General features: G+C 46.0%; 1 protein-coding gene and 1 non-coding gene across 6 annotated transcripts; both read right to left on the bottom strand.

Annotated features, from left to right (window-relative positions):
- Positions 1 to 6,166: 6,166 nt before the first annotated feature.
- trnac-gca (transfer RNA cysteine (anticodon GCA)) lies at positions 6,167 to 6,238 on the bottom strand. Its single transcript has one exon. It is a non-coding gene; the product is annotated as a tRNA-Cys (tRNA).
- A 721-nt stretch (positions 6,239 to 6,959) lies between these two features.
- On the bottom strand, positions 6,960 to 26,154 carry vgll2a (vestigial-like family member 2a). Of its 5 annotated transcripts, none has more exons than XM_086190259.1 (7): positions 25,321 to 26,154; positions 20,770 to 20,821; positions 20,276 to 20,453; positions 19,416 to 19,556; positions 15,587 to 15,851; positions 12,890 to 13,381; positions 6,960 to 10,762 (listed from the first exon to the last, which is right to left on the bottom strand). In XM_086190259.1, the coding sequence occupies exons 2-7, from the start codon at positions 20,772 to 20,774 to the stop codon at positions 10,719 to 10,721; spliced, it is 1,125 nt and encodes a 374-aa protein (XP_086046385.1). In that variant the 5' UTR covers positions 20,775 to 20,821; positions 25,321 to 26,154; the 3' UTR covers positions 6,960 to 10,718. The 5 variants fall into 5 exon arrangements, with proteins under 5 accessions (XP_086046385.1, XP_086046386.1, XP_086046388.1 ...); XM_086190260.1 differs by having other exon boundaries at positions 6,960 to 8,509; XM_086190258.1 differs by lacking the exon at positions 6,960 to 10,762 and having other exon boundaries at positions 12,441 to 13,381.
- Positions 26,155 to 27,732: the final 1,578 nt, after the last annotated feature.

The following is a 27,732-nucleotide window of genomic DNA, read 5'->3' as shown; positions in this document are numbered from 1 at the left end:
CCAGTCCGTTCTCTTGGCTCCTCCTCTCTTGTCTCCTGTTGTCTCAGGGAACACAATGCATCTCCATATAGACCAGCACATATACAACGCTGCACAAATATGCACACATGCACACACAGCGTCCAATGTACTGAGTCCAGCTGTCTCTGTCTCTGCAATGACTGTAAGAGAACACCCCGGCCGGCGCTCCGACCCGCTCCATCAATCTCCCTCGCCGTGACAGAAACTATGTCCACCTGTTCTCCCACAGTCCTCACGCAGGCTGAAGCTCCACGTGCGACTCAGGCTGCAGGTTCGGCGTGATGGCCGTAGAATGTGTCGTCCACTTCAGCCTGACATCTCTGCTAATTTAAAGTCTTAACCGCTCGGTGAAGAAGCTTCAGAAGAAAAAAAAACACTGACATTAGTGGATGAAGAAGTTCCCATTTGGCAGTGGAGGGATTCCAGCAGGAAGTCAGGTTCTTTTATGCCTCTACAATCCGACAGTTAGAGAACTTTGAATGAAGCGTATTCAACCGTTGATGTACGTTGAGGATCATTTTATTTTGAAGATTTCAAAGACAAATTATTAAAACACTACAGAGTGCCGCGGGGTGGAGGTTTTATCGTCGTCCAACAGGAAGTGATCATTTCAGGGATGAGGTATTGTTGTAGTCCAACAGGAAGTGGCCATCTCTTGGTTCCTCCACCAGCAGGAAGTGGTCATCTCCTGGCTCCTCCCCTAGCAGCCAATAGGATCGCTCCATGTGATTGTGGTGATTGAACCAGTAAATCAGCTCTGGTGAACAGAAGTTGATGATCTCCCAGGTTGAGTTCATCAAGATCATCTTCACTAATGAACCCTCTGATGATGCTGGAAGCCTGGATGCAATGGGTAGTGGTAATACTAACAGTAGTAGTAGTAGTATATTAGCTGTAGTAGTAGTAGTAGTAGTAGTAGTACAAAGCAGATGGTAGGCAATGAAGGACCTTCACCACAACTAGATTTGGATTCATCCTGTGGTCTCTGTTCACTGAGGATATTGGAGTTCTTTCTGTATCCTTGTACATTCCTCACCGGGTGTGGGATTGGCAGGACTTGAACCAGAGATCTTCTGATGACGAGCCTTTAGGCTCCCGCCGCCTTCGTCTCCTCCGCAAGAGAGAGGCCAAATCCTTCCAAACACCTCTTTTACTCTGCTTTTATTCCCTCTCAACTGCGGCCATTGATCATCTGTCCAACCAGATTTGCTCGTCTTCACACCTCAACAATCAGTCTTCATCCCCTCTGCGTCTATTCTCTACCTGTTAGGCCCTCCATTAGGAACACACACACACACACACACACACACACACACACACACACACACACACACACACACACACACACACACACACACAGCTCGAGGCTCGCTCATGCTTGTGCGGCTCAGGCAGGAAGTGGGTTGGGGGGGCCAAGGTGGGTCTCCTCTCAGGTTACCTGTCCAGGTAAGTCTGTGTTTGTTTAGTGTTACCTCCCAAAATCTGGAGGTCCAGGTTGAGACACATCATGGAGGGCTCTCATTTCAAGTGTGTGTGTGTGTGTGTGTGTGTGTGTGTGTGTGTGTGTCAGTAGAATCTCTGTTCTATAATACTTGGATTAAGTAGCACCCATTCCAAATGTCAACAGTACCTCAAACAGTCATCCCTCCAACACACACACACACACACACACACACACACACACACACACACACACACACACACACTCTTTCCAAAAGAGTTTAAAGTGAGACGTTTCCTGTGAACCTCAGTATTTTCCTCCCTCAGCAGGCGATCGAGGAACTCTGAATCCGTACCAGACGCTCAGCTGCAGCGTTTGTTCTCTTGAAACTAAAATCACCACAATTGATTGGCTCTGTCTCTGGTTCCAGATCAGACGTGTCAGCGAGAGGCTGCGTGTGAGAAAGATAGAGGCAGCTGAGCTGGGAGGCGGCGGCGGCGGCGGCGGCGCTGCCGTGTGTTTATGCGAGGATGAGTTTGGGAACATTCAGGAGGTGGTGGAGGGATCTTCAGCTGTCGTCCTCCTATCAAGGAACCCAGTTATCCTTTCATCACTTGTTATTCAGTCTTTTTGGGGTCTAGTTTTGGAACAGTGACATTTTATATTCAAGGATATTCTGAAAATGTTCTTTTAGTGGGATTAAACTTGAAGCGTCCCAGCAGCAGAGCTCAGTCCGCCCTGTTTCCTCCAGTTGGGACGACGGGTATCAGGCACGTGAGAGGTAAACACTCCTCAGTCAGCGCGTGTTGACCACCAGGATTTGTTTTAATCTACAGCTGACGTTTCTGGCAGTGGGACTGCGGCTAACAAGAACCGCAGCTGTGTTTCCATCTGACGTAACGCACCTTCGGCTGGCTCATTGTGAGCTCTGATGAGATTTTTCAGACACTTTCAGCGGTTCATAATTCGCTCTGTCGCTGAGTCCTTGATGCAAGTCTCGGTGTTGCCAGACGGCATTCAAGTCCCGGGAAAGACGGACTCACCGTTGTTGACGTTTTGTAAGTTTTTCTTCTAGATTTAATTCCAGCGCTCACACAGCTCCTGCCTCCATGGTCCTGCTCCACTCACAGGTCTGCTGTTTGGTACGTGACACCACGAGGGACCGGAAAAGTCTGACTGAAACCAGCTGAAACAGGGAGGCGGTTCCTGTTTACTGGGACAAACTCCGTTAATAATATTCCATTTTAAAGGCTTAATTGTGCTGTCATGCTAGTTGAACTGCAACTGAACGGCCTGCGCCAAGTGTGAGTCCAAACTGCTGGACCAGCCCTTTCATGAGAGAATAACCTTATTATTCCTTTGAACTTTACCCTGCAGCAGCAACACAAGATCATCCCTCGGTTACAAGTGACAATGACAAACTGTTGCAAAAAAAGAAAGATAGAAAGTCACATTTCAATTATTCTGGAATTTTCAAGGCAACCAGGAAAGTCCTTCTCTCTAATAGGGAGGATTTTACAGGCCTCGTTTTCTCTCATTGTGTCATCCTCTCTCCCTTTTGTTTGCAACAAAATGTCCATCATTCTTCCCCTTGTTCCCTCATGTCTTTCTTCTCGCCACAGGAACTGTAGCAAACCGTGGTAAAAATGTGGGGAATGCGGTGGAGCAGAGCGCGATGATTCACTCTCCATTGTTAAAGGGCTGTTTCGCTCCGTCTCTCCTGTAAACAGTCGAAATCTGATAGCCTCACTTAGCTGCGATCTGCTTTAACGGCGGAGATCTTAGACCGAGGAACGGATGGCGAGGAGACGGCGGTATAGACTGAGGCTGTGAACTCGGTTCTCTTCTCCCCCCCCCCCGAAGAAACCTCGGGACGTTTTTCGTTGTCATTTTAACATAAAACGAACACCGTGCGCAAAGCAGAGAAGTCCTGTGCGTCAGATGAAGAAACTGAACCGTCCGTCTAAACATCACTTCTGCTCCACTTTTTTCCCCCACAGTTTCAACACGGTTTCTCTATAAAACTACAAACACAAAAACGCTGGCAGACAAAGAAGACAGCAGACGTACAACTGCAAAATCAGTCGTTTTCAAATAAACCACTCAATTATTTCAATTACTAATCTGTTGGGGTTTTTTTTTCTCCATATTTGAGACTGAGATTGGTCCCTGCGCTCAGTAACGCTCTGGACCGCCGCAGAGCACGTCTGAACATGCGCCGCATCCAGCCGCCGTTCTGAGGAGGGAACCAGCTGCTGGTGAGAGTGGTGAGAGTGAGCCACGCTGCTAATGTGCCATGAACCAAAACACAGCGCTGAAAGGGTCAGAGGGCTCTCAGCAGAGCTGCGGAACGACTTCACCTCAGGAGGCGTGGAACCTTCTGCTGTGACGGTGCCAACACGCCAACTAGAATAATGTAGAGCGACTCATGTTTGATGGACTGATTTTGAGAAACCGCAGTTTTTCCTGTTTTAATGATTAAGAAAAAAAACACGTCTTTAAATCGATGACTTAATTCAAACTCAGACGTGTTTGTTTGTTGTTGGGTTTTTTTGCCCCCTCAGAATTTTGTATTTAAAGCCAGAATTCTGTGTTTAAAAGATTGGAAACGTTACAAGAGTCAAGTGGTCCTGGAGGCGATCTGGGTTAAGAACTCTAACTCTTGGACCTTGAGGTCGGCTACTGGCCGTTAGCAGGATACAGCGTCTACGTGTGATGGACGTTGGCGACTTTTGATTGAATTCCTTAAACCTGCGTGAAATGGCTGGAAGAATTCGACCTGATCATGATCTGAACTCCCCCTCTAAGCTCCACGAGGCGGCACGCGTCGCGCTCTGGATCGGCATTCGGTCTGGGAGAACTTTAGTGAAACCGGTTTTGATGACACTTGTCTTCTAGGCTCCTGGGCAGGCTGAAGGTCAGTGTTGAATTCTACTGTGACAGCAGTTCCATCGCCGGAACAGGATGACCACACTTACAGATTAAACTCAAAGAAGGCTCCAGAAAATGGACTCCACTCACCTCTGGACTGAGGCGTCGCCGGTGAATAGACAACGTGGACGTGGAGCTTCTCCTCCCAGCGGCGCGAAGACTCTCACCTCTTGTCCCTCCTCCCCGACGACACGTAGCTGGCAGCTCCTCGGCTCATCTGAGCGTGGGGAGTTAACGGGCTGTTAATACGCAGTACGTGAGAAGCGTTTAAGTGGCAGTGAGGTGTTCTGGAGCTCAGAGGCGTTCACGGGCTTCACACGCCAGCGGGACCTGACAGACGAGTGACATGACGAGGTCCTCCAACAGTTCTGTCTCCGTTCACCTCGAGGACTTGAAGAGTTGCCGAGTTAATCTTTCGTGACACGGTGGGCGATGTTTGGCCTCCACAGCAGATCCTTTTCATGGAGAGGAAGATGAAGGCGCGCACGATAAACCTCCTCGATTAAAAAAACTGCATGGTCACATGGACGTCCGACTCTTGTCTTCACTTCCTAGACAGAGCCACTAAAACTCAGCTACACTACAATGTATTTGTGTTTTTACAGTAAATAAGGAGAGGCAGAACAACAAAACAAAAGCCCTGTTTATGGCAATTGCACATTCAAAGGGTCAACCTGCCAGTTTCTTTTTCCTGAGAGGCACAGACAGGAAAAAAAAGACATAAATTCCAGCTTCTAAGAAAAAAAACCTAAACTATTCAGAAAACAATTGCTCTCAAATTTCCTGTTAAAAATGCACAAAATGGTGATTCAATTGGGCGTAACTTACTTCTATAAAGTGATGAATCAACGCACTTCATCTTTTTATGTGCTTTGATTAAAAGAGCAGCTCTTGTCCTTGACCTCAGCCCTCTTGTTTCACACAATTAGCACGGCTCCCGTTCTGTGGGAGAGCCAAATTACCTCTCGGGGCTTTGTCTAAAGAGCCACTCGCTTCGTTTTGTCTTTTTTAATCGCTCCCCGAGGCAGGAGGGAGTGTTTAATCGACGGAGACGTCTCCTCGCCGCCCTCGTCTCGTCTGTCGTCGCTCAAGTCAAAAGCCGATATACTTCTTCTTCTTCAGCTGCTTGGCTCTCAGCGACAAGTGCACACGACCACCGTGGGGCCTCTGAGAAACTGAACATAAAGCCTGAACCTGCTTGTATTGTCCATCTCCACCAGCTGCTCCTTCACACTTACCTTTTTTTTCGATGTCTCTGTCACACTTCCTCCACATTATTGTATCGAAAATCAAAACGGAAAGCGTGAACAGAAACACCGCCCTGACAATATCTCGCTGTTTCCTGTTGGTGGATACAGGAACTATGACAGCAGCTTGAGGATGGCTGCAGATGTTGGGAAGTATAAACTGTGATGGGACCGTCTTGTGCTGTGACATGTAATACCACTTCCCTCCCCTTGAGGCAACAGTGAGCCACACTGGAACGTCTGAGGTCCGCGGATCTGAAAAAACTCATTACAGCGAAAGCAGAGTCTCATTCTTTTACTGACCAAACATGAAATAAACGCATGTGGCTGAAAGGACAAGGAACGACTCAATATTTCCCCTCAAGGGAACGAACTTGGGTTAAAAACCAGCGCCGGGCACCTGTATTGTTGTACTTGTCTTTGTGGGGGGGGGGGTGATATCTACTGGAGACGATGAGTATTTGTACAGGGATGCGCTATTCTAGTATATTAGGTTGTCTGGGTTGACTTAAAGAACTTATTTGTTAGGGGGCGTCCGGACTTGAACCGGAGACCTCTTGATCTGCAGTCAAATGCTCTACCACTGAGCTACACCCCCACAGGCTGGCCCCCCCTGCGGGTATCGGTGCTGTTCTCTCTCCAGGGTTTTTGTCTGTTTGTTTTGAGCCGCTCTTCAGACGGGGGCTGCGTGGAGACTCGGGACTGATGTGCGTGCAGTAGCGCTGTGTAGCTCAGTGGCAGAGCACGTGACTGCAGGTCTAGAGGTCCCTGGTTCAACCCCGGATGCCCCCTTTGTCAGTTCTTTAAGTACATGTGACTGAACAGGATGAGCGACAGTACAGGACAACTCTCACTGCCCTCCCACGCAGGCAAAGCTGGTTTAGACCGACTCCTGAGGGCCTGCTTTTGACAGAAGGCGCCAGACAGGAAGTTCCACGGGAATGGCATTGTGAACCCGGTCAGTTTTCAAAATAAAACACTGAGTCAAAAAAACAGGAGGAAAGAATAAATAAAACCACATAACCTTGAGAAAACAAACTAATCAGCAGGATTTAAACAAGTTCACAAAACTAGCAACACACCTGAAACGCACTGCAGCTGTGCGGAGGACGGACGCCAACCGAGTCAGAGCCAGAACGCCGCCTCCAAACTTTATATCCTGCGGTAATCTAAGTTTTATTGTCAACATTACACCGGCTTTCAGGTCGAGGGACCCCGTGATGACGCTGACTTCCAGCTAGCGGCGCTGCGCAGCACAGCCAAACACGAAGACGCTTCACATCAATCAGTGCTTTATTTCCTCAGTAGTAAAGCTAGGTTGTCATCTTTTTGGTATTTCTTAGATTCACATTTCTCACTTTTCCACGATTACAGTCAAAAGAGCCTCCGAGGAAGGAGTCGGGTCACCGCGTGGCCCCACAGTGCCACCGTTTTATCGTTGCAGGCGTACAGCAAATAAACACAGAGACTGTTGATGAGCAGAGACAACACTTTAGCCAATATATTAATATATTCTCCACATAGAACACGGCTGCATGCTGTCGATTTACAGTATGAACCTGGAAGAAATGAAATGAAAGGACAAAATATTTATATCACAGCTTCACATTGGTTGTGAATCGTTTCACACACACACACACACACACACGGTTGCATTATTATACATGAAAGGACCTTCATTTTTTTCCAACTGTATTGACTGACAAACCCTGAATGCTTCACTTTGTTATGAACATAACCAGCAATCAATTCAAACATCTAAGAAGTCCTGAATGAAGCCTTTGACTGATAACGTTTCTGCTTCTCGCATCTTTGATGCGTGACATAAAAGAGCCGCGCCGCCACATTGAGCGACATCCTCGGCCATTGTGGCGGACACAGCAACCGGAGTTTTGCAGTTGGTCTCTCAAACTTTTAAAGCCATGAAAGGACTTTGAGCCTGTTCACGCGCTGACATATAGGAGAGGGAATTCTCCAATCAAGGAAGTTACTGCTGCTTTTTTGTTGTTGTTGTTATGACACGTCGATGGAGCGTAAACCTTGTGACTGCTCTGACCTTTCACAGAATTGGAAAAAAAAAAAAATCCAGAAATCCTTCACTTTTTCATTCTGGAAAAAGAAAGAATCGAATCGTCCCAACAATGGTTGGCCATTTTGGACTCTGACGCACACGGGCATTCGGTCCTGGCTGCTTCATCTGCAGGAGATGCAAATTTGCAAATCCCCAAAAAAATGTTCCCACTGAGGAAAAATTTCAGGTTCAAGCTGCATCGCAAATATTTGGTGGTTCGTTTCCGAGGGTTCGCCCGGTGTTTGGATGCGTCGGCAGCTCCGTCACAGCTCGTTGTTTCACGTTGGCATTTTATTATTTTTTTTAATTTGCTGATGAGCTTGAAGTACAACTGAAGCTGATGGGAAAGCCCTTTCTTTTGTACGAATCATGAAAGTTTATGAGATTCAACCCAACAGGATGAAGCTCAAAGTTGTTTAGATGTTTGGGAAAAACAAAAAACAAACTAAAAATACGTCCTCCTCTCGAGGTACGTGGTATAAAATGGTGGCGAAACATTTCCGTCCAATTATCACCATTTTCCCTTTTATTCTCTTCAGGCAATCCTTTGATAATTGACTCTGTCTCTGCCCTGAAAGTGTTTACATTCGTCCTCCAGATATTTGCTCCACGAGGATGTTTTTACCATGAAACACTGGTGCGTTCATTTTGTTTCCGCTTCTCGTGTCCGTCTGTGACACGGGCTCAGGGTTGATGGAGTCTGACACATTTATATGATCAAAATAATCTGCTTGGCCTCGGTGGTAAAGTGGAAACAAAAAGAAAAGAAAGATAAATCAGACGCTGCCAGGATTCATCCTGCAACCCAAATAAAAAAACATGAACGTCAGCAGGATGTTACTTGTCCATCAAACTCAAGTCCTTTTAAGTATAGAGTTGCAAACGTATGCACACACATGCACACACACACATTCACAAATGACTTTTTGACAGTTGTCTCAAATAGTTCTGTGTGTGTGTGTGTCTGTGTGTGTGTGTGTGCATGCGTGTGTGTGCATGCGTGTGCGCGCGCACGTGCGTGTGTGTCCTCTGCTGCCTTCACTTATATCACACCAGTTGTCCCAGTGGGGCAGGATCCAGCTCGCACTAAATGCTCCCTTTATTAAGTTCATAGACCCGGCTTGAACACTGCACAGTGGGACGGCCGTGTGTGTGTGTGTGTGTGTGTGTGTGTGTGTTCGCTGAGTTGAGGAGCAGTTGTCGTTGACAGCTGCATGGGAGCAGAGAGAGAAAGAGTCAAGTGGCTTCAAATAGCCGTCGTTCTGCTCATTCATCGCCGGCCCTCCTCTCCCTCCCGCCAGCCTCGGCTTGTTGACACAGTTTCCCCCCAGAATAAAGGTTCTGAAACATCCTGGACAAAGAGTGTTGCACGGTCCAGATAAGAGGAGGTGTTAGGCTGCTCAAGGTGGTCTCATCAAAGCCCCCGCCCTCACTGGTTGACGCAACGGTTGCTATTCAATGGCTGCGGTTTGTAGTTCAAGCCGTCTGCGATTCTAGCACTGCTGTTAGCATAGAAGTCACTAGCTTTTTGTGACATGCAGTACATCTTCATCCTACGTAGCTTGTTCAACATCCCTGATTCAACCACGTCACGTGACAGGAAGTCTCGCAACACCATGTATCAGAGATCCCTGCCTGCTGAGGCTGTCTGAACGCCGGAGTTGCTCGGATGGGGATGAGAACGAGCGCGAACAAACCCAGACCTTCCACTCAGACATGCTAACCCAGCAGAGCACTGCAAGGATGAGGTATTTTGTTGTCCAACAGGAAGTGATCGTCTCCATGTTCTCTCCACCTACAAGCCGATGGGATTGTTCCGTTGTTGGGAATCACTTTTGTTACGTGGAGAAATCTTTTTAAAACACTAAAAAGTGAAAGTCCCGAGCAACACCACTTATTAACTGATTGGTAACAATTCTGACAATCCAGAAAACAAATTTTGATGCGAGTGTTTGTTTTTTATTTTTCCGCTGACTGCAGCTGAACCACCCTACAGTTCTCCTGTTGCTGGTAGGACAGAGTTTACAGGTACACTTCAGCGTGTCAGCGATCAAGTGGCGCCCTGAAGTCTTTGGATTGTTTCCGGCCACTCCCAGCAAGGAACCCCGGGAGAACGAAACGGTTACCAACACACACTGGGGTCCAGTTTGAGCGCTTTACAACTTTAACTTCAACCACAACGTTCAGAGGTTTACCGCCACCGAGCGTTGTGCTCTAGAGACTGGGATTCTACGTCCGCCATGACACTCTAGTAACCACCAGCCGTCACATGGCGATGGTGGAGCAGCGTGATTGGTGATTAAATCGTAGCAGCATTGATTGTGTGGTGCCTCCATTCAACTATAAGGTAATTTGAAGTATTTTCTATGAGATCTTTTAATTTTCTGTGTGTGTGTGTGTGTGTGTGTGTGTGTGTGTGTGTGTGTGTGTGTGTGTGTGTGTGTAGGGGGGTGAACCAAAACTCCATGTAAACCAAACTACTTGGACCTTTGCTAATGAACACCAGATTCTTGCTCTGCAGCCTCCTGAACAGCAGCACCAGCTCTCCTGCAGCCATAACACTCCCAGTGTCTGTAGCCCAGTTGTCCCAGTGAGGTAAGTCCTGCCAAGAGTGCTCGTCTTTGGAGTTTGACAACACGTGTCTCTGTCCGTCTGTCCCCAGACTTTTTTTTTTTTTCCACATTAGGAATGTCATCCTCGCCTGATACAGAAGCACAAAGAGTCTCGTCTTTGTCCACATCCTGTCTGCTAGTCCAGGTTTGTTTCGGCGCTCGCTTGCGTCCTCTGCGCGCCTCTGCTCAGCTCAGCAGGGCTGCGCTGCTGCTGCTGCAAAGTCCGCCGTAACACAGAGCTGCAAGTAGACCAGAAGCTGTTACGGCACAGAACTGATTTTTAATGTCAGTTTCTCTGTCAGCAGCAGAGAAAGCAGAGGAAAGAGGCTGAAGCAGGAGAGGAGGAGGGTGGGGTGGGGTGGGGGTTTGGGGGGTGGAGGGGGTCTCAGCAGTCTCTAAAACCAATACAAATCCTTGGTCTTATCCTGCGTCTGCAGACCTGAGAGATGAGCAAAGAAAAGAGGAAAAGAAAAGAGAAGTCAGTGAGAAGAGCGGGACGGAGAGATTAGAGAGAGCAACGATCTGGTTGATGAAAGCGGGAGGAATGGCCCGGGGCCCGGCCGGGATGAAAGCAGCCAGGAAAGGAAGTTGACAGCTGGTGTGAAGGTGCTGATTGACAGTCAGCTTGTTGGTTCAGACCACTTGTGGTAAGTTGATCTGAGCCAGAGAACCAGAGCTTCACTTAATTCTGGTTTTCACACCGACGCTGCTGCTTTGTCATATGATTTAATGCTGTTTTCAGTAATCAGAGACGGGCAAAGTTTTCGCTCCGGCCAAACACACTCTCGCAGTAATGAGTTGTGTCTTTCACGGACAGATGTCGACCACATTTAACAACATCGGACATTTTTTTTTGTCCTTTAAAAGACAAGTGTTGAAGTGCAAGTGCTTCTCTTGCATGTCTAGCAGTTGCAGACGGAGCAGAAGTCATTTTCATCATCGATCAAAACTGCAGACGTCTCGCATCAAAGGCTCTTCACAAACCGCATGTGACACAAAAGTACAACGTGCAAGTTGGGATTATTTGCACGCAGCGAATACACGGCAAGTCTGGTGAGAGATTTTTAATATCTAAGACGATGGGGTGCAGGTAAGCTTTGTCATCACGGATTGATTTTTTTTGTTATTCTAATATTTCACCTTCGTTGTAAGGCGCGAGCGGCGAATGATCGTCGTGCCAGCAGATCTGCAAAATGGATCAAATCGCAATTTTCAGATCCCAGGAGGTCAAAATCTGTGTCAGACTGTGGAGCGGCGGAGACGTCCCGCCCTCACAGCCTCAACAGGATTCAGGCTTCCAAACTGGAATCACGTCAAATATGTCCACCGGCTCTGACGCCGCTGACGGCTCCGTTAGCGCATCATCAGTCCACCTCAATCCTTTTTGAAATTCCCTTCAGTTTTAGATGCAACACCAAATGGAGGCGTCCCCAGTCTGCTGTGGAATTCTCACTATTTGACTTTTTCTTTTTTTTAACTTGCTGTTGGCAATAAGATGAAACAAGTCTGAGTTTCATATGAAGACACGTCGTCATGTGAGACCGGATTCATGAGCTCCTGAATGACGAGGAACCGGATTTGGGTTTCATGTCCTTCCACGCTTTACCACAAACAAGACAAATCCCTGAGGAACGACCGCCGCTGTGGAAATGAGTACTACATGAGTACACTGTGGAAATGAGTACTACATGAGTACACTGTGGAAATGAGTACTACATGAGTACGCTGTGGAAATGAGAACTGCATGAGTACGCTGTGGAAATGAGTACTACATGAGTACGCTGTGTAAATGAGTACTACATGAGTACACTGTGGAAATGAGTACTACATGAGTACACTGTGGAAATGAGTACTACATGAGTACGCTGTGGAAATGAGTACTACATGAGTACACTGTGGAAATGAGTACTGCATGAGTACGCTGTGGAAATGAGTACTACATGAGTACACTGTGGAAATGAGTACTGCATGAGTACGCTGTGTAAATGAGTACTACATGAGTACACTGTGTAAATGAGTACTGCATGAGTACGCTGTGGAAATGAGTACTGCATGAGTACACTGTGGAAATGAGTACTACATGAGTACGCTGTGTAAATGAGTACTACATGAGTACGCTGTGGAAATGAGTACTGCATGAGTACGCTGTGGAAATGAGTACTGCATGAGTACACTGTGGAAATGAGTACTGCATGAGTACGCTGTGGAAATGAGTACTACATGAGTACGCTGTGGAAATGAGTACTGCATGAGTACGCTGTGGAAATGAGTACTACAGTAATTTAGAGTGGCATTTCCATAAACTTGGTCATGGGAAGATCATAAATATTCCAGATTTCAGGCTTTCAGTCAGAGCTACCGAGGACGTTGGCAGCAGTTGCCAGCCTCCTCCCAGTGAACTACTGCTCGACAGGGTTCGGAGGTTAAATGGTTGAGGTTAACGAGCTGCAGGATCGTCAGCCTCCTCTGGCTTCACCAGACCTGCACTCATGGCTCACACCTGGGCCAAACTATCTAACGTACTCCACAAACTCCGACAACAGCACAAGTGAGTTCTGTCCTCTACCTGTGTCCATGTTGAGTCCGATCTCTGCTCCGGCTCCTGTGAAGGCCCCGCTCCAGGCCGACCCCGACTCCCCCTTCCCCCCCAGGTCACAAGGCGAGGTGCTGGACCCCGGTACCGAGCTGCTGGACGTGAGGCGGTGATGAGGCCTCACTGATGGCACCAGCAGCGAGCTGTAGCGAGGGTCAAACGCCGAGCCGTACATCTCATGCATGCCCGGACGAGGGTAGGCCGTGCCCTGGGTGCCTATGGCGCCCCCTAATGAGTAAGGGTGGTGGTGGTGATGGTGGTGGTGGTGGGACGGGTGCCAGGTGTCGGGGCTGGGCTGGTGCAGGTGGTTGTGGAGGGAGGAGGAGGAGTAGGGGTCTCCAGGGAAGGAGAGCTCCGAGTGGGGCGTTGACAGAGCGCTGCCCAGCGAAGACGAGACCGGCGGCTGGTAAGAACTGTTCCAGAACGACGGAGGGAAACTTCTCTGGCTCATCGGGAACGACTCGTCTGGAAAGACACAGATCAACAAATATAACTAGATAACTAGTTGTTAACCCCCAGGAGAGCTGAGGCGTCGCTCTGGACCTTTGGAGCAGCAGCTGGACGAGGAAATCTGTTTCCTGTTTTCTAATAGACACAACATTCTGACCCAATAACAGTCGTCACTAATTGGTAACATGATATCGCACAAAAACTGAGCTATAATTAGATACGAATATCAAATGGAGCAAGTGATTGACTTTTGGAGCTAATGTGGCTCAAACTGTGGATCCTGGAGTCGGTTCTGGGCCATTAGCAGGATTTGGAGTGGAAGTGAACAACGTTTCAGCGTCTGGATCCAATCCTGGAACTATTTTTGTTGCTGGTGTAGAAAATGTGTGGTTTTGACGCCGATATGTTCATATTTAGCATGCGTGCAGGCGGAGGGATACGCTCTGGAGTGGGATCTACTTTTAATCTTTAACATTTGGATTTTTTTCTGAGTTTAGTCAACATTCACTCACGTATCACATGACCCTGCGGCAGACACAAGGGGTTAAATGGCTCCAATCAGCATTGATAGGACACAAAACCCGGTTCCAATCTCGGATCCACATTCAACAAGCGAATGCAGGTCTTTGCTACCAACAGTGAGTCAGTGGTGCAGTGACGTTAAAGCACGGATGCGGCGAATGCTCGGCGCCTCTGCTGGGAACTCCTGCCATTCCCTTTTCACCGTTTAGGCAGCAAATTCAACCCGTCTAGCGGCACTAAAACGACTTTCAATCATCTGTGAGTTTTAAAAACTGAAAAAAAGATGTGAAACAGAAACCAGAGGAACGCCATCACGGCCCTCCACGCTGCTCTCTACTCCAACAAACCCGTCAGGTCCTCGCCTCCTCCAGCGTGACGCACCGGGACAAGACACAGAAGAGCAACTTTCTGGTCGAATCGTGGAGGAAATGGGTTTGTTAGCGGATTACAACGGGAAAATGGGGGTAGAGGGAGTCATCAGCAGACATGATAGAATACAAGCACTGGCTGCAGCTGCCATGATAAGAAATGCAGCTCTGATTTATAGAAGCCGAAAGGGAGACAGAATTCTCTCCCACACTGACTTCAGTGTACCAGGGAACGAACAGCAGCTTCTCCTGCAGTTCTGGTTGCACATTTATTGACCTCCACACTTCAATTAAATTGTCATCTTACACTAATGGAGCACTAAAAACTGGCTCTCAGACTTTTAAAGGATGCAGCTGTTGTCAAACAGAACAAAAAGAGAGATGCTTTTAAGGACTTTTTGTTAGATTCCCCCCAAAGTTGAGGAACAAAACATCTTTTTTTTATCCGCGGTTTTATTATTCTTTGATTTTCATGCCAGACTTGACCTCGGCTCAATGTGGAGTCCGTGAGGCGGCCACGAAAAACTTGAATCCGTCTGAGATACTTCTAATCACGCAACGGTTAAAATTAGTCATAAAAATATTACTGACAACACGGAGCAGTAAAAGAAGCATGTTAAGAAATCACAAACACACACACACACACACACACACACACCAGTGTAAATGTCCTTAAAGGAATCAAATCTTCAGGTGTAATAATTGTTTGTGTGTGCATTCAGTGAAAAGAACTGTGAAACAACTCTCAGCTCCACGTCCACACGTTCTGTCTTCAGTTCACCGCTTTGACTTTACACTTCCATCAAAGACGAGGTCACCGCGGAGAGACGCTGCCAACTGAGCCTTAAACAAAACACAGGATCGGGAGGCAAATTTGTGCAGTTAGATGTCAAACGGCCCCAACAATAAATGCAAATGAGGCTCGTGGAACTGGGTTCTGCTCGTAGAACTGGGTTCTGCAGCTGTGAGACAGCAGGAGCAGGATCAGATCAGACACTGGGATCTGGGGCTCCGCTGAAGGGCCGTCCCTGTTTCCAGGGATCGTTTTGGCTTCCGTTTGTCTCCGGGAACAAGGAGCCAAAACGTCAAGATTGAGATTTCTGCTGAATTCTTTTCTCTTTTTTCTTGGACTCTTCCTTTCGTCCGTGTTTTCATGTAAATATTCATGAATCACCAGGTGGAGATGGATTTGAGGTCAAGAGAGGCCAGCTCACAGAAACCTGAACACTGAGGTGCAGAAGCCTAAGTACATTCACACACACACACAGTCCAGGGTTTCCAGTCCGACAAAAGACATCTAACACACACACACACACACACTCACACACACCTCTTACGGCCTTGTGGCTGGTGGAGGCCGGGTACACCGTGGTCTGGCTGAGGGCTCGACTGAAGTGCTCATCCACCACGGCACTGATGTCTCCCTGGAAGTAGGTGAAGAGGACGCAGCGGGAGCTCAGGTACTCGGCGCCTGGGGGAAGCTCCTTGTCCTCCTCTTTGATGGCCGGGGGTCCCAGGGGACCCAGGGGGGCCGGGAGACCCAGGCGGCTGCTGCTGTCTTGGGGGCCTTGCATTTTGGAATACAAGGCGAGTTTCTGAGAAGGACACGTAGATTAACAGAGTAACGCATGAAGTCTGTAGCCACCGTTTTCTGATTCTTGTATTTTCAACGCTATCAAGACTCAAACTCCCTCAAAACATTCGATCTATAAAGTTCATGAAAGGAGGTTTAGCTTTTTAGGACACGGCAGGTGTTTATTGGCAAGTTAATCCAGCTGCATGGATTTAAACAAACTAAAATTAATGATAAAAATTCATATTTATTCTGGGTTTTTTTTTCCCAAATCTGATCGCTGTGTTTATTTCTTCCTCCCTTGTACAGCGCCTTTGAACACTCGGGAGAGCGAAATAAATGATCATTTAGACTTTTAAAAAACACATTTTAAATTTTGTTTTGTTGTTATATTTGATGTCACAGCAACAATAAAACTCTCATCTCAGCCAGAGTTGTCTTTTCACAATAAAAGATAAAACAAAATATTCAAAAATTCAGGTTCATTTCGGGTTACCTGTATTTTTGATATCACAAAAAAAATACATACATACATTGCAATATATCTTGCCACATATATTGCTTTGAAAATATAATTACACTTAGTATGAGACGATTATTTGGCTAATATCTTTTTTAATTTAATCAAATTTTAGGTGAACGTTTCCTCCTTTACTTGTTAAGTTCAATGAATCTCAGCAGGATGTTTTATTCTAAAAAGGAGTAAAATGATCTGCTCTTTCTCTGAACACGATGCTACACATTTAATTTCTTGATCCTGTCTTGGATTAAGTGCAATAGGATTTTTATGTACAGAAATGATACAAAGACGCTGGAGAAGAGAAGGTTGGTTCGGTGTTGGATGTTTTAAAAATATGACCCTGAGCAAATTAGTTACTACCTCTGCACACAAGGATTCAAAAACTCTACAATGCAACGATAAAAACTAAATGGATCCCAATTTAAAAAAACAAAACAAAACATGGAACTAAATTCCAACATCAACGGTGAATAAAAACCTCGGTTATTGTGACCACACGAACGGAGGAAAGACAGGGAGGAAGGGAGTGCCAGCGGCTGCTGATCCTGGGTCAGTTGTGGTGACTGAGTTTGTTTTTTGTTTTTGGCACTATGTGAAATATTCCTGGATGTTGACTGAGAGGTTTTTTTAGAGAGTGAAAAGAAAAGAAGAAGGAGGAGAAGAAGAAAAGCAAAACGCTCCCAGCAGCGCGTCTGAGGAGGCCCGAGGAGCCGCAGCGCCGCGTCTCCGCGGCAGCTCGACCCAGCAGAGATCCCGGAGCCCAGGCGTCGCTGATGACTTCGCCCAGCCGTCTACAGTCAGACCCGACACTCGGCCTGGTCGCTCGCTTCGTCGTGGACGTAAATCGGGAGGCTGGTTTCAGGAAACGCACTGCCTTCTTATATAAAGATGTGTCAGTGGTGCCTCGAACAGGACTGTTCCCATCCTCCCTTCTAGACATGAGACATTTTTTTTAAGTCAAATGACGTTGGAGCAATTATCGATGTCTCCTTCTTACTGTCATTCATGCTGCTGCTGCTTCAGAGGCACTTTCGGATGTGAAGCCTGCTGTCAATAGGAAACTCACGCGGCTCATCTGAACAAACTACACGTCACGCATCACCGGCGGAGGCTGAGTCGAGAGACCAAGTTTCCTAAATACATCACCCGCATGTCTGACACCAAGATCTGAAAGTTTCCCTGCGTCCAGGCAGTCGCGGGAGTTGCGCCGCCGAGCTCGGTCCGTACCTGGTGGGTGTAGGGGCTGTAGGAGCTGAAGTAAGGCTGAGCACCGAACACTTGGTACATCACATCCAAGCAGCTCATGGCGAAGAAATCACGGGGAGCCACCAAGCTTCATCCAGGGAGCAGCGGGGGCTCTTCGGACGGAGAGGAATCAGTAATCCAGCCGGACAGTCTCTCTGCTGCGCTGCGCTCTTTACGCACTGGATCGCGGCCAGGCACACTGGAGGGAACCCCTCTGCCCCCCCCCCCCCCACTCTCCCTCCCTCCCTCCAATCAGAGGCCGAGCTCCACCTCCTCTTTAATGAGCTTTTAATAACTGGACACCGGATCATCAGCAGCAGAAACTCTCAGCTTCAGCCTGAAACCTCTGTGTGTGTGTGTGTGTGTGTGTGTGTGTGTGTGTGTGTGTGTGTGTGCGCGCGCGCGTGTGACTCCTAGATTTATACATTCTAAAATCACCTGAATAGAAAGCACCTTGAATCTAGAATCTCTTTTGTTGCGGGATGAAGACAAAAATCTATTATTAAAGACACGAAGGCGACTTGATTAAAAAAAGTAAAATAACCAGCTTGAGGGAACAAGTTAGAAGTCATGGCCTCAAAATAACAAGATGATTACCTCGTGGCCACAAATTATTTAAACCGAGGGCACTCGTCACACGTAGAGGCCACAAAATGACGAAAACGGTGTTAAAAAAACTGAACAAGAATTGTTTTCTCACACACACACACACACTCACACACACTCACACACACACACACACACACACACACACACACACCAAAATTATGGTCGACCGCATCTCGCCGGACGAGGCTCAGAGGTTTTCATCCACTGACACCGACAAAAACCGGCACAGAGACCAACAGCATCTGCTCTTGTTCCCACAGCCTCCAGTTCTGGTCCCTGCTATGATGCGCCTTGCCAGCGCCGGAGGATAAAACCTGCCCCCCCCAAGTAAACACGTTATTATTGCGGTGATAATTACGGTCGCGTTTCTTCTGCCCGACACGCAGAGCTGCATGTTCTTGATTCCCAGTCAAGAATGTGACGACGGCCACTCGCTGCTAATTGAACGAGTAAACAAATCAAACCAACTATTCGGAGGAATGTAACGCTGTGAGCTCCCTCAACGGCCTCCCAAATACTGGAGGTCAGAGGTCACATACTTGGCTCCCAGTTTGGCCCTGTTACTGAAGGTCAGGGGTCATCAGGGACTTACCCAACAATTATCAAGTTACAGTTAGAAAACTGTATGGCTTTGATTTGTTTGTCACGCAGCCTGGTGGGGTTACGACTGCACAACTTCCATGTGTAAAGGGAGTGATTGTTTGACTGGTTTTGGACTCTCAAACCAGCTCTGATCAGGTCTGATGGTCAGGCACAAACGCCTTTGTTTTCCTCGAATGACTCAAGTGGTTCGTCAAATCGTTTTCTTTGGTTTGTATCTTAACGTTCGTGCTTGTACTTCCAGCTCCGGCTGTCTGTCTTTTCCTTCTCAAACTATACGACAGCGTCCGTGCTTGCTCGTGGTTTTCATGGGTTTTTGTTAACGATGTGTTTGACTCCACGAGTTTGCAGCTCCTCTGTTTGCTGCTGGCAGTCGTGGGTTCCTTGATGCAGCTCCCTTTTTTTAATTATTTTTTGGGTTATAATTAGAGATTAGAACGTCAACCTTGTTCTCTTCTGTTTGCCTTGGAGAACAGTATCACAAAGTGTGTTCGAGGAGAGGATCAAAGCAAATTCAAAGTAAATAAAAAAAGGTTCACATTTAAAAATGAAACAAATCGGTAATAAAAGGAAGACACAAATTTGGGGGGAAATTATTAAGAAATATCTTACAAGGTGTCGTACGGCATGACGGCGGTGCGACTCCCCGACGCCTCCTTCACAGTGACCTTGACCTTTGACCACCGAATTTCCTTCCAGATCATCCTGGAATCCCAGTGGACATCGAAGTTGAAGAATTTCCCTCTGGGTTTTCTTGAGGAAATCAAATAAAAGAGAACAAGTCAGACGGAGGAAAACCAGGATGTGACTCTAATCAGATTTCTTTTACATCAGCTGGCTTGCTCAGGTGGTCGAGTGGTTAGTGCGCGCGTCTCACACGCGGCTGACCCCGGTTCAAGTCTCAGCCGGTGGTCCTTTGCTGCGTGTCACACCCCCTCCCTGTCCCTTGTTTCCAGTCTGTTAATCGTTAGAAAACTAAAAAAATGCACGATACATTTCTCTGCACTGACTCAACACCGGCGATACAAGCGGCTGTAAAAAAGACAAGAGAAGAGTTGCTTAAGTGTGAAACAATGCCAGGCCCAATCAGCCGCCCTCTAAACAAACACCAAGCTGCTGTTCAGAGACTGCAACGTCACGCTGCACCTCCACCTCCACCTTGTATTAACACTCAGCTGCACCGCTTCCTGCCATTCCAGCACTGAAATGTCTTCTAGGCTGACCCTCCAACAACCAGCGCACCTGTTCCCCACCACAACTGGCACAGAGAAGCTATTAAAACCCAGAATATCTCCCATTGTACTGCAGCCCAGCTCCTCTCACAGGCACTTTTCAACCACTAGACTGTGTGTGTGTGTGTGTGTGTGTGTGTGTGTTCCAGAGCTGCCATGGTTCAATGAGGAAATAAAAAAGTAACTTAACACCTCCTGAAAACCTCATCTGTGATGACCTGCACTTGTTTATCTTCTCACCTTGCCGCTGCAACACGGTGAGACGTGCGGGAAAGCACATTTCTGACCACGCCCGGCGCCGTGGATGGGATGGGCGCGGTCTGACGTGCCGCCAGAACCTTTCAACCACAGAGCGTAGTGGGTCACCACTAGCAGCCTGCGGCCCAGTTTCCCTCTGAAGCAGAGACTTCCTCTACAGCTACAGGCGGATGGAAGAGCAGATTACTGGTCGATGAGGGTGTTCGCCTGTACAGGACATTGATGTCCCAGCAGCTGGAGCCCACGGGTCAGAACTCTGGGACCGGACCAAGTCCTAACAAGTACGTCAGTGGCAGGTCAAACTGGTCAAAGTACGGACAGTTAATCCTGCCAGGACATTTTTACTGGGAGTGTCAGATCTACGCAGAGGCCTTCATGGGTCCAAAATGCAATGAAGTGTAGAACTTGGATCCAGTGTAGGCCCGTCCAAAGACTTGGATCCGAGCAGAACTGCAAACTGAAGGACCTGGACCCACCTCATGCTGATGGCATTTGTATTCCACTCAGGGCCCGTTTAGAATCAGCTGTCTGTCAAACGAAACAAAATATAGAAGTTAGTTAAGTAAATGATTCCCATCCCGGCTGATTATACTAGCATGCTAGCAGTCTGTGGGACCTGGTCTGCTCTCTTGTCCTCCCTTTGCCCAGGACACACACACCAATTTACCAATTAGGGACTCAACCTTTGTCCTGGGTGAAGTGGTCTTCACAAACACACACACACACACACACACACACACACACACACTCACAAATCCCACAATTATAAACTCCAGAGATTGAAAACTGACTCCACTGTGACTGAGAGCTGTACAAAACCACACACACACACACACACACACACACGCGCGCAAACACACACGCACATGCTCACACACACACACTCCTGGTGTTGGACTCCACCCAGAAACGCTGGCTTGTGGCTGATCCTCATGTTGTGTCTACCAGGAGAAACACGAGAGTCCTGTTTCAATTTGCTCAACACCAGAGAGGAAACACTTCTGCTAATACGACCATTGTTTTGAGGTTTAACCTTCAAGAGTTTGATGTGGGACTTCTCACTCTGACAAAAGTAATCCACAGTAAAATACTAGTTGTTAGCGCTACTACATGCAAGATATTTATAACCAGTGTGCCTTTGATTTTTAGAAGTATAAATATAAAATGTGTATGAGGTGCGCCCGTGGTAGCGTAGCAGTGTGAGTCAAGCTGAGCAGGTGTGTGTGTGTGTGTGTGTGTGTGGTTGTTCCAGCACATTCACAGCTTCCTCATTCATCCATCCCTCACCAGCCTTTCGCTCATGGTAGAGGAGAGTGCTGGTTTTGTTCAGCTGTGTGATTAGAGAGACCCGGCGATGACCCTCCATTTACCACGAGTCTACAGGTGGACCACCAAGGACAGAGCGTCCGTCTGTGTGCGGCTGTGTCATGACAATCGACGCACGTCTCTGAGCACTCACGTTTTGTATTTTTACGACAGGTTGAAATGTGTTCCGACTGGAATTCACGCAAATCCACTGTTGTGAGATCCGTTTATACACGCGCGTGAACCAGCCTGGCACTACGGATCCCAAGTAAAACATGGATGCTTTCATCTTCCCTTTCGCCACCGGAACCGTTACCCACCAGAGTTTTGGGGCGACGCTCCTGAATGTCTGGCCTGCAGGCACCAGTCGTGTTTCACTGAAAAGATACAGTAAGTTGGGCGATGGTAACCTGACCGCCAGTGTGACATCTCAAGAGCAAGTGGAGGCATTTTGATAAATTTGGGTTAAAAAAAAAGAAGAAGGTAAAATTACGATAAATATTTTCATATTTTTATTGAAAATCTTGCAGGCAATCTGGACCAAATGATAGATTGTGGATCCTAACGCTCGTCTAGTCCACTGGAAGGAAACAAAATGCTGATCACACCCCTTGAGTCCATGCACACGGGCTGAGACAAAGCTGTTCCAGCTCCATAATACGGGTGTGTGTTCCATAGAATATCATACTTGGACACAGTGGTTGATGTCGCGCAAAAAAGTCATTTTCGTGTTGCACAGGAACGATCTGAGAGCGTGTATTCTCTTCAGAAATACAAGCATCACGCTTCTGGAGATGGTTTGTGCCCTGTCTGGATCAGGGATCTGGAACTCCTATTTTTGGCAGCGTAGAGGGAAATGCACATATTTGTATTCTTTAAAAAAAAAAAAAAAAATCACAAGTGTGGTCTTCACCTCTGAGGACCCTCCCGCTGGGGAAAACAAAACAAAAAATCTGTGACTAAAACTTGAATTTGCCAAATATTTGCCTCAAAAATACAGCAGCCCTGCCGCTCTGTTAGGCGTGTTTCTGTCACGCAGGCGCGTCCAAACCCACCAATCAGCGACGGCCGTCTTGAAGCAGAAAGGTTAAAACTGGGAAATCTCACAAACTGGAACACGTGGAGTTTTTTCCCTAATTATTACAAGGTCCGATGTCTTTGTGTTTTAAGTTTTTTTAAGTTCCTGTGACAAACCACTGGCAGCACACGCTATATGTACTGCATATATTCATGCAGTCGATTTTATCCCCCTGACCAACATGCACAAAAGTCTTATCCTGCCAACAAACAGTCCCTGAACCTTCAAGGTTTTCTGGTAGAAGGCCATCACAGATGTTATTCTTTCAAAACCGCCACATAATGAATAGAGATAAAATAAATTGATATTCAGACACTCTTTGAAAACACTGCCCTTGCTATACCTGCTGCAATAATACATTTGAACAAATTCAAAATTAAATGCTTATAAACTGTGAAAAGTGAAAAAGTATTACCCATTGATTTTGGCCAGTCTTTTATGTGGTCTTAAAATGAAAAATAGACCCTTTGTGGGATTTGCAAGTATTGCATGTTATTTCATTTTATTCTAATTAAGTTCAAATGTCTGAGGAGTAAACGTTTTTTTTGGACCTTTGTGTTCTGACATTCTTGGGAACGTATTGAAATGACATTTGCAGAGGTGAATTGAAAAAAGATGAGAGCTGGAGGAGGACCAAAACAGCATTGATCAATGGTCACGTTTCCATTTATAACGTGGATAAAAAATCTCAATGTGGTTCTTCAAAGTAAGAAGTAAAATAATCTGTCAATGCAGCCATGACAGATTTCTCTAATTAAAACAAGGACCTTTGTACTTTGGAGATGATTGACTTGAAGTGATCCTGTTTTAATTTCGTACATCAGAAAGTTTCTCTTATCAGATCCTATAGATCTATCTATCTCTCTGTCTACAGTATCTCTCTGTCCATCTCTCTATCCATCCATCTCTCTATCTATCTATCATCTATCTATCTATCTATCTATCTATCTATCTATCTATCTATCTATCTATCTATCTATCTGTCTTTCTATCTATCTATCTATCTATCATCTCTCTATCCATCTATCTATCTATCTATCCATCTATCATCTATCTATCTATCTATCCATCTATCCATCCATGTGTAGAGAGAGAGAAATCTGGCAATACTTTGCTTTTTGCAGTGTAAGATTTCAGTTCTGGATGATCCGTCAAACTGTGGCTGTGGTGGTAACAGGAACTGCATATTAATACTACCACTCCCAGAATTCTTGGGGCAGCACAAGCAGCTACAGTCACATTAATAAGTTTGAAATAATTCCTGCTAATAAAAAGTTTTCAGTTAGTGCAAAAAAACCCAAAACAGGAACAGTGAGTAAAGACAAAGGTACTACTGATAAGTGAAGGGAAGCTACAACTTGGGTTCTCCCCAATATTTGCGACCCAATGTCCTTTAAAATAACTACATTTCATGACCAACTGAACAACTGATTTTGTTGCTAGGTAACATGTCACTGATGTCAGTAAAAAAAATAAAAAATAAAAATTAAAAATAAAAAATTCCATGTTTCTAACCAGAAAAGGAAATCGCGTTCATGTGACTGGGTTCCTCACAAAGGCTTGTGGGAAAGTATGGATTCAAAATGGCTGCCAGTTACCAGTGCTAAATGTTTCCATGGTAACGACGCACTCCATCAATCAGAGACTTGGCTGATAAACCAATGCCGATATCATCTGTTTTTCCTGAAACAACATTAAAACAGTCAGCTCGTTTGTGGTGAGTCGGCCTCAGACGTTAACGGCCTCATGGCTGGTGATCAACTACACTACGGAGTGACTTCAGAACCAAGGTGGGCAGTCACTGATGAGCTCTATGAGGCCCGGCAGTACAGAATGTCAATACAGGACTGAGTCCTAAAACCCAGAAACAAATTTCCATAGTATAAGACCTGGTTCCTTCTTCTCTTTTTCTCTAAGTCAGTGGGGTTTTTGGTTTAATACCTGAGAGTTTTTTTTTTGTTTTTTTTTTTAGTTAAAACAAGCTTTTTTTTAACAGCATGAAATACATCAATAAATACATCACTTGACAATTTTGAAGCTATGTATGCTTTTTTTTTTTAAATGGCAGATGCTAACAAGTGGCTAAACAGGACCACGCTGGTGATAGCTTAAGTTTTACACCCACAGTAGTTTGTTGATAGCCTAACGTTAGCTTGCCGTTTGCTAACGTTATTAGCAACAACGTTATTGGCAATTGCAGTTATGCTTCAAAAGGGATAAAAGTGGTGTTCAGTCACGGATCTTGGAACATTTTGCTACTGTCTCTATAAGCTTCAAGAGTTTTCTGATTTCTGCAGTCACTAAAACCTGTCCTAAAAAAGTCCAAGACCTTTATGACAACAACACCGAACAATGTAAAGGTAAATTACAATTTAGTGTTAAGTATCACTTTTATTTCATTTTTTTTTCAATTTCACCAAAGCATATAATTTGTAAAAATGTATACACAATTTATTTTCACCCCACAGCTAGCACCATTTCTTTGGTTCATTCCCTGGGTGGATAATATGTTGTGAATTTATGTTTTTTCGTTGAATCTTTTGTTTGCTGTGTAAGCTGTATCTTCTGATGAGATGTGTTCCCCCCCTCAAGGATTAAAAATAGTACATTTTATTGATTGCACTGTGTGTCAAACCCCTCTCACCTCCTCCGTAAATCTTGCCGCCCATTGTTCCAACACGCTCCTTGCGCTCTGTGGCGAGCCTCTGGGTGCTGCTGCTCCCGTCCCGGGTGCTGACAGGCCCAGCTGTCTCCCCCTCTTTGCCCTTGGCTGTCGCTCATTAATTTCAACCAAAGGCCCCTAAGCAACAGCTCTGCTTCATAGTGACCATACTTGGAAGAGAAGTGCTGCACGGACGAACAGACACACAGACAGACAGACACACACACATTTCACAAGTGTACACATAGACACAGCAGGGATACACAACAAGCAGCGAGACTGATTTACACAAACGTATGATATCAAAAAAGGGGAAGAAGAACATTTCTCGCATTCTGCGATTCAGCAGCTATTAGAACCAGCACAAGATACGGAACACACTGTACGAGACTGCACTGTTAAAAAATCGCATTCTGTACAAGTTCTTGAAGTATGAAGGACAAAAACCTCGTCCTCATGTTGTAAAAAATATGTTTTTTTATGGTGAAGACTTAAGAGCAGTTAAGAGCAGTTTATAGCTGGAACAGCAATGAACTTGCCTGGGGCAACGCCACCACTGTCTAGATTTTCTAGCCTATGTTTTCATTGTTGGGCTGCTTTTGCGCGCCTTGTAGGCCCCACAAACCGGAGACAAAGAACCAAGAAGAAGAAGAAGGCTTTGTCCTTTTTTTTTTTTTTTTTTTTAAAAAGATTGGTTTTCTCCTTATAATATAACAAAAAATACTGGAGGTCTTGAAAGATGACTTAAAATGTTTCAAAGCACTGGTGGGGAAAAAGTCACTGACTTTTGAGGGACAGTGCAGTATCATGCCTTCCCATTGGCTGTCTGGGCTGTGGCTGGAATCGTGGTGTGTTCAGGCCACTTCGGGTGCATTCACACGCTTTGGGAACAGTGTAAAAAAGCAACAGGGACATACAATGACCAATAAACACTGAATAGAGGATCCAAATTTGAGAGGGAAGGCCATAACTTCCTAACATTTACTACTAGAACTGCATTCCCTTGTGTTAACCCCCATTTCCACTTCTGTTCATGTCATGGACAGGCCTGAAAGCATCCGATGACTAAAGAAGCTGCGTTTGCTGTGGAAAAGCCCTCTTCCTTCCCTCCCTCTGCGCCTGGTGGAAGATCTCAAGCGCCAGGCAGCAGCGCCCTTTACCTCCAACTCCTCTGACGGCAGGCTGAAAGCCACGGCAAAGCCTGGACGGACTGATTGCTGCCAGTATGCAATGCTGTCGTATTTAAGCTAGAATTTAATGGAGTTGTCCAGTGAATAAAACGATTATATAACAAAATGTGGCAGTTCACTATGTGTGTGGCGATTATTTATGATTATTTGTAACTGAAAATTGCAGATGCGCATTTAGGTTTCAGGGATTCTCATGTGGACACACTGACCGCCCCATTTTCATCCAGACATGTTCTAGGTTTTACCACATTTGTTGTGCTTTGGTTAAGTTCCCTTTTTTAAAAAAATTTTTAAAAAAAAAATAAAAATGAAATGCAACGTCCTCTTAAGCAACAAAAACCTGTGTGAGTGTACTGGTGTTAATTACAGTCCCTCAGCTCCAGCCAGCAGCGTCTCCAAGCCATGTAAATTAGATCTGTTAATGAATGTTTTCTTTCATCGCATACAAGTCCAAAGTAAGTATGCTATCTATGCACCTTGCCTCTCCATTTACCAACCCTGTGTGCCAAGCATTCACACTAAATGAAAATATACATGAGCAGAACCATGCCAGGCATCCCCTCTTAACAAGCTGCAGAGACACTGCGAGGCACGGCTGCTATGCTGCGGGGAATCTTGAGAATTTTCATGCTTAGACCAACCAGCTTTCCGGGCTTTCACTGGAACCCGACTGATCGAGCTGTGTTTCTATCCAACGACCGTTTCAGTAAAATGATGAGGTACATTTCCCTCTCTTTCAGTCTCATGAACTGGAGGTGAAATGGAAGGAATATTTCAATAACTGATTCACATTGGTCAAATTGTCAAGTAATAGTTGCTATACTTCAGGATTTATAAAGATAAAATCAATAATAAGAAGTTGAATAGATGTTAAACTTGGAGGGCTTCTGATGGATGGATTTCAAAATGCCCAAGGTAAGTTGGACTAAAGAAGGAAACTCATTTTATTAATTTTGCAAATCAAAAAAAAATCCATTCTAAAAGAATCCGATGTGATCTCCCTGTGTTTGTTCTCTTGAAGTCTCCCGTTTCCTTACTTGTGTACAGGACATTAACGAGTTGTGACACCGCAAAGGCCGGCAGCCTTTCCAGGCATGTTAGAGAACCTGTGGAAACCTGCGGGCTAATTTCCTTATGAAGCTACATTTATTGTGCGAAAAATAAACTTGACTTTGTTCGCCCACAACTGCTCACACGATCAGAA

This window comes from Aulostomus chinensis, chromosome 20 (genome assembly GCF_037954235.1).
Source record: "Aulostomus chinensis isolate RoL2024-O1b breed Wild chromosome 20, RoL_Achi_v1.0, whole genome shotgun sequence".
In the NCBI taxonomy this organism is placed as follows: domain Eukaryota; kingdom Metazoa; phylum Chordata; class Actinopteri; order Syngnathiformes; family Aulostomidae; genus Aulostomus; species Aulostomus chinensis.
This window is presented reverse-complemented; position numbering and strand designations above follow the sequence as displayed.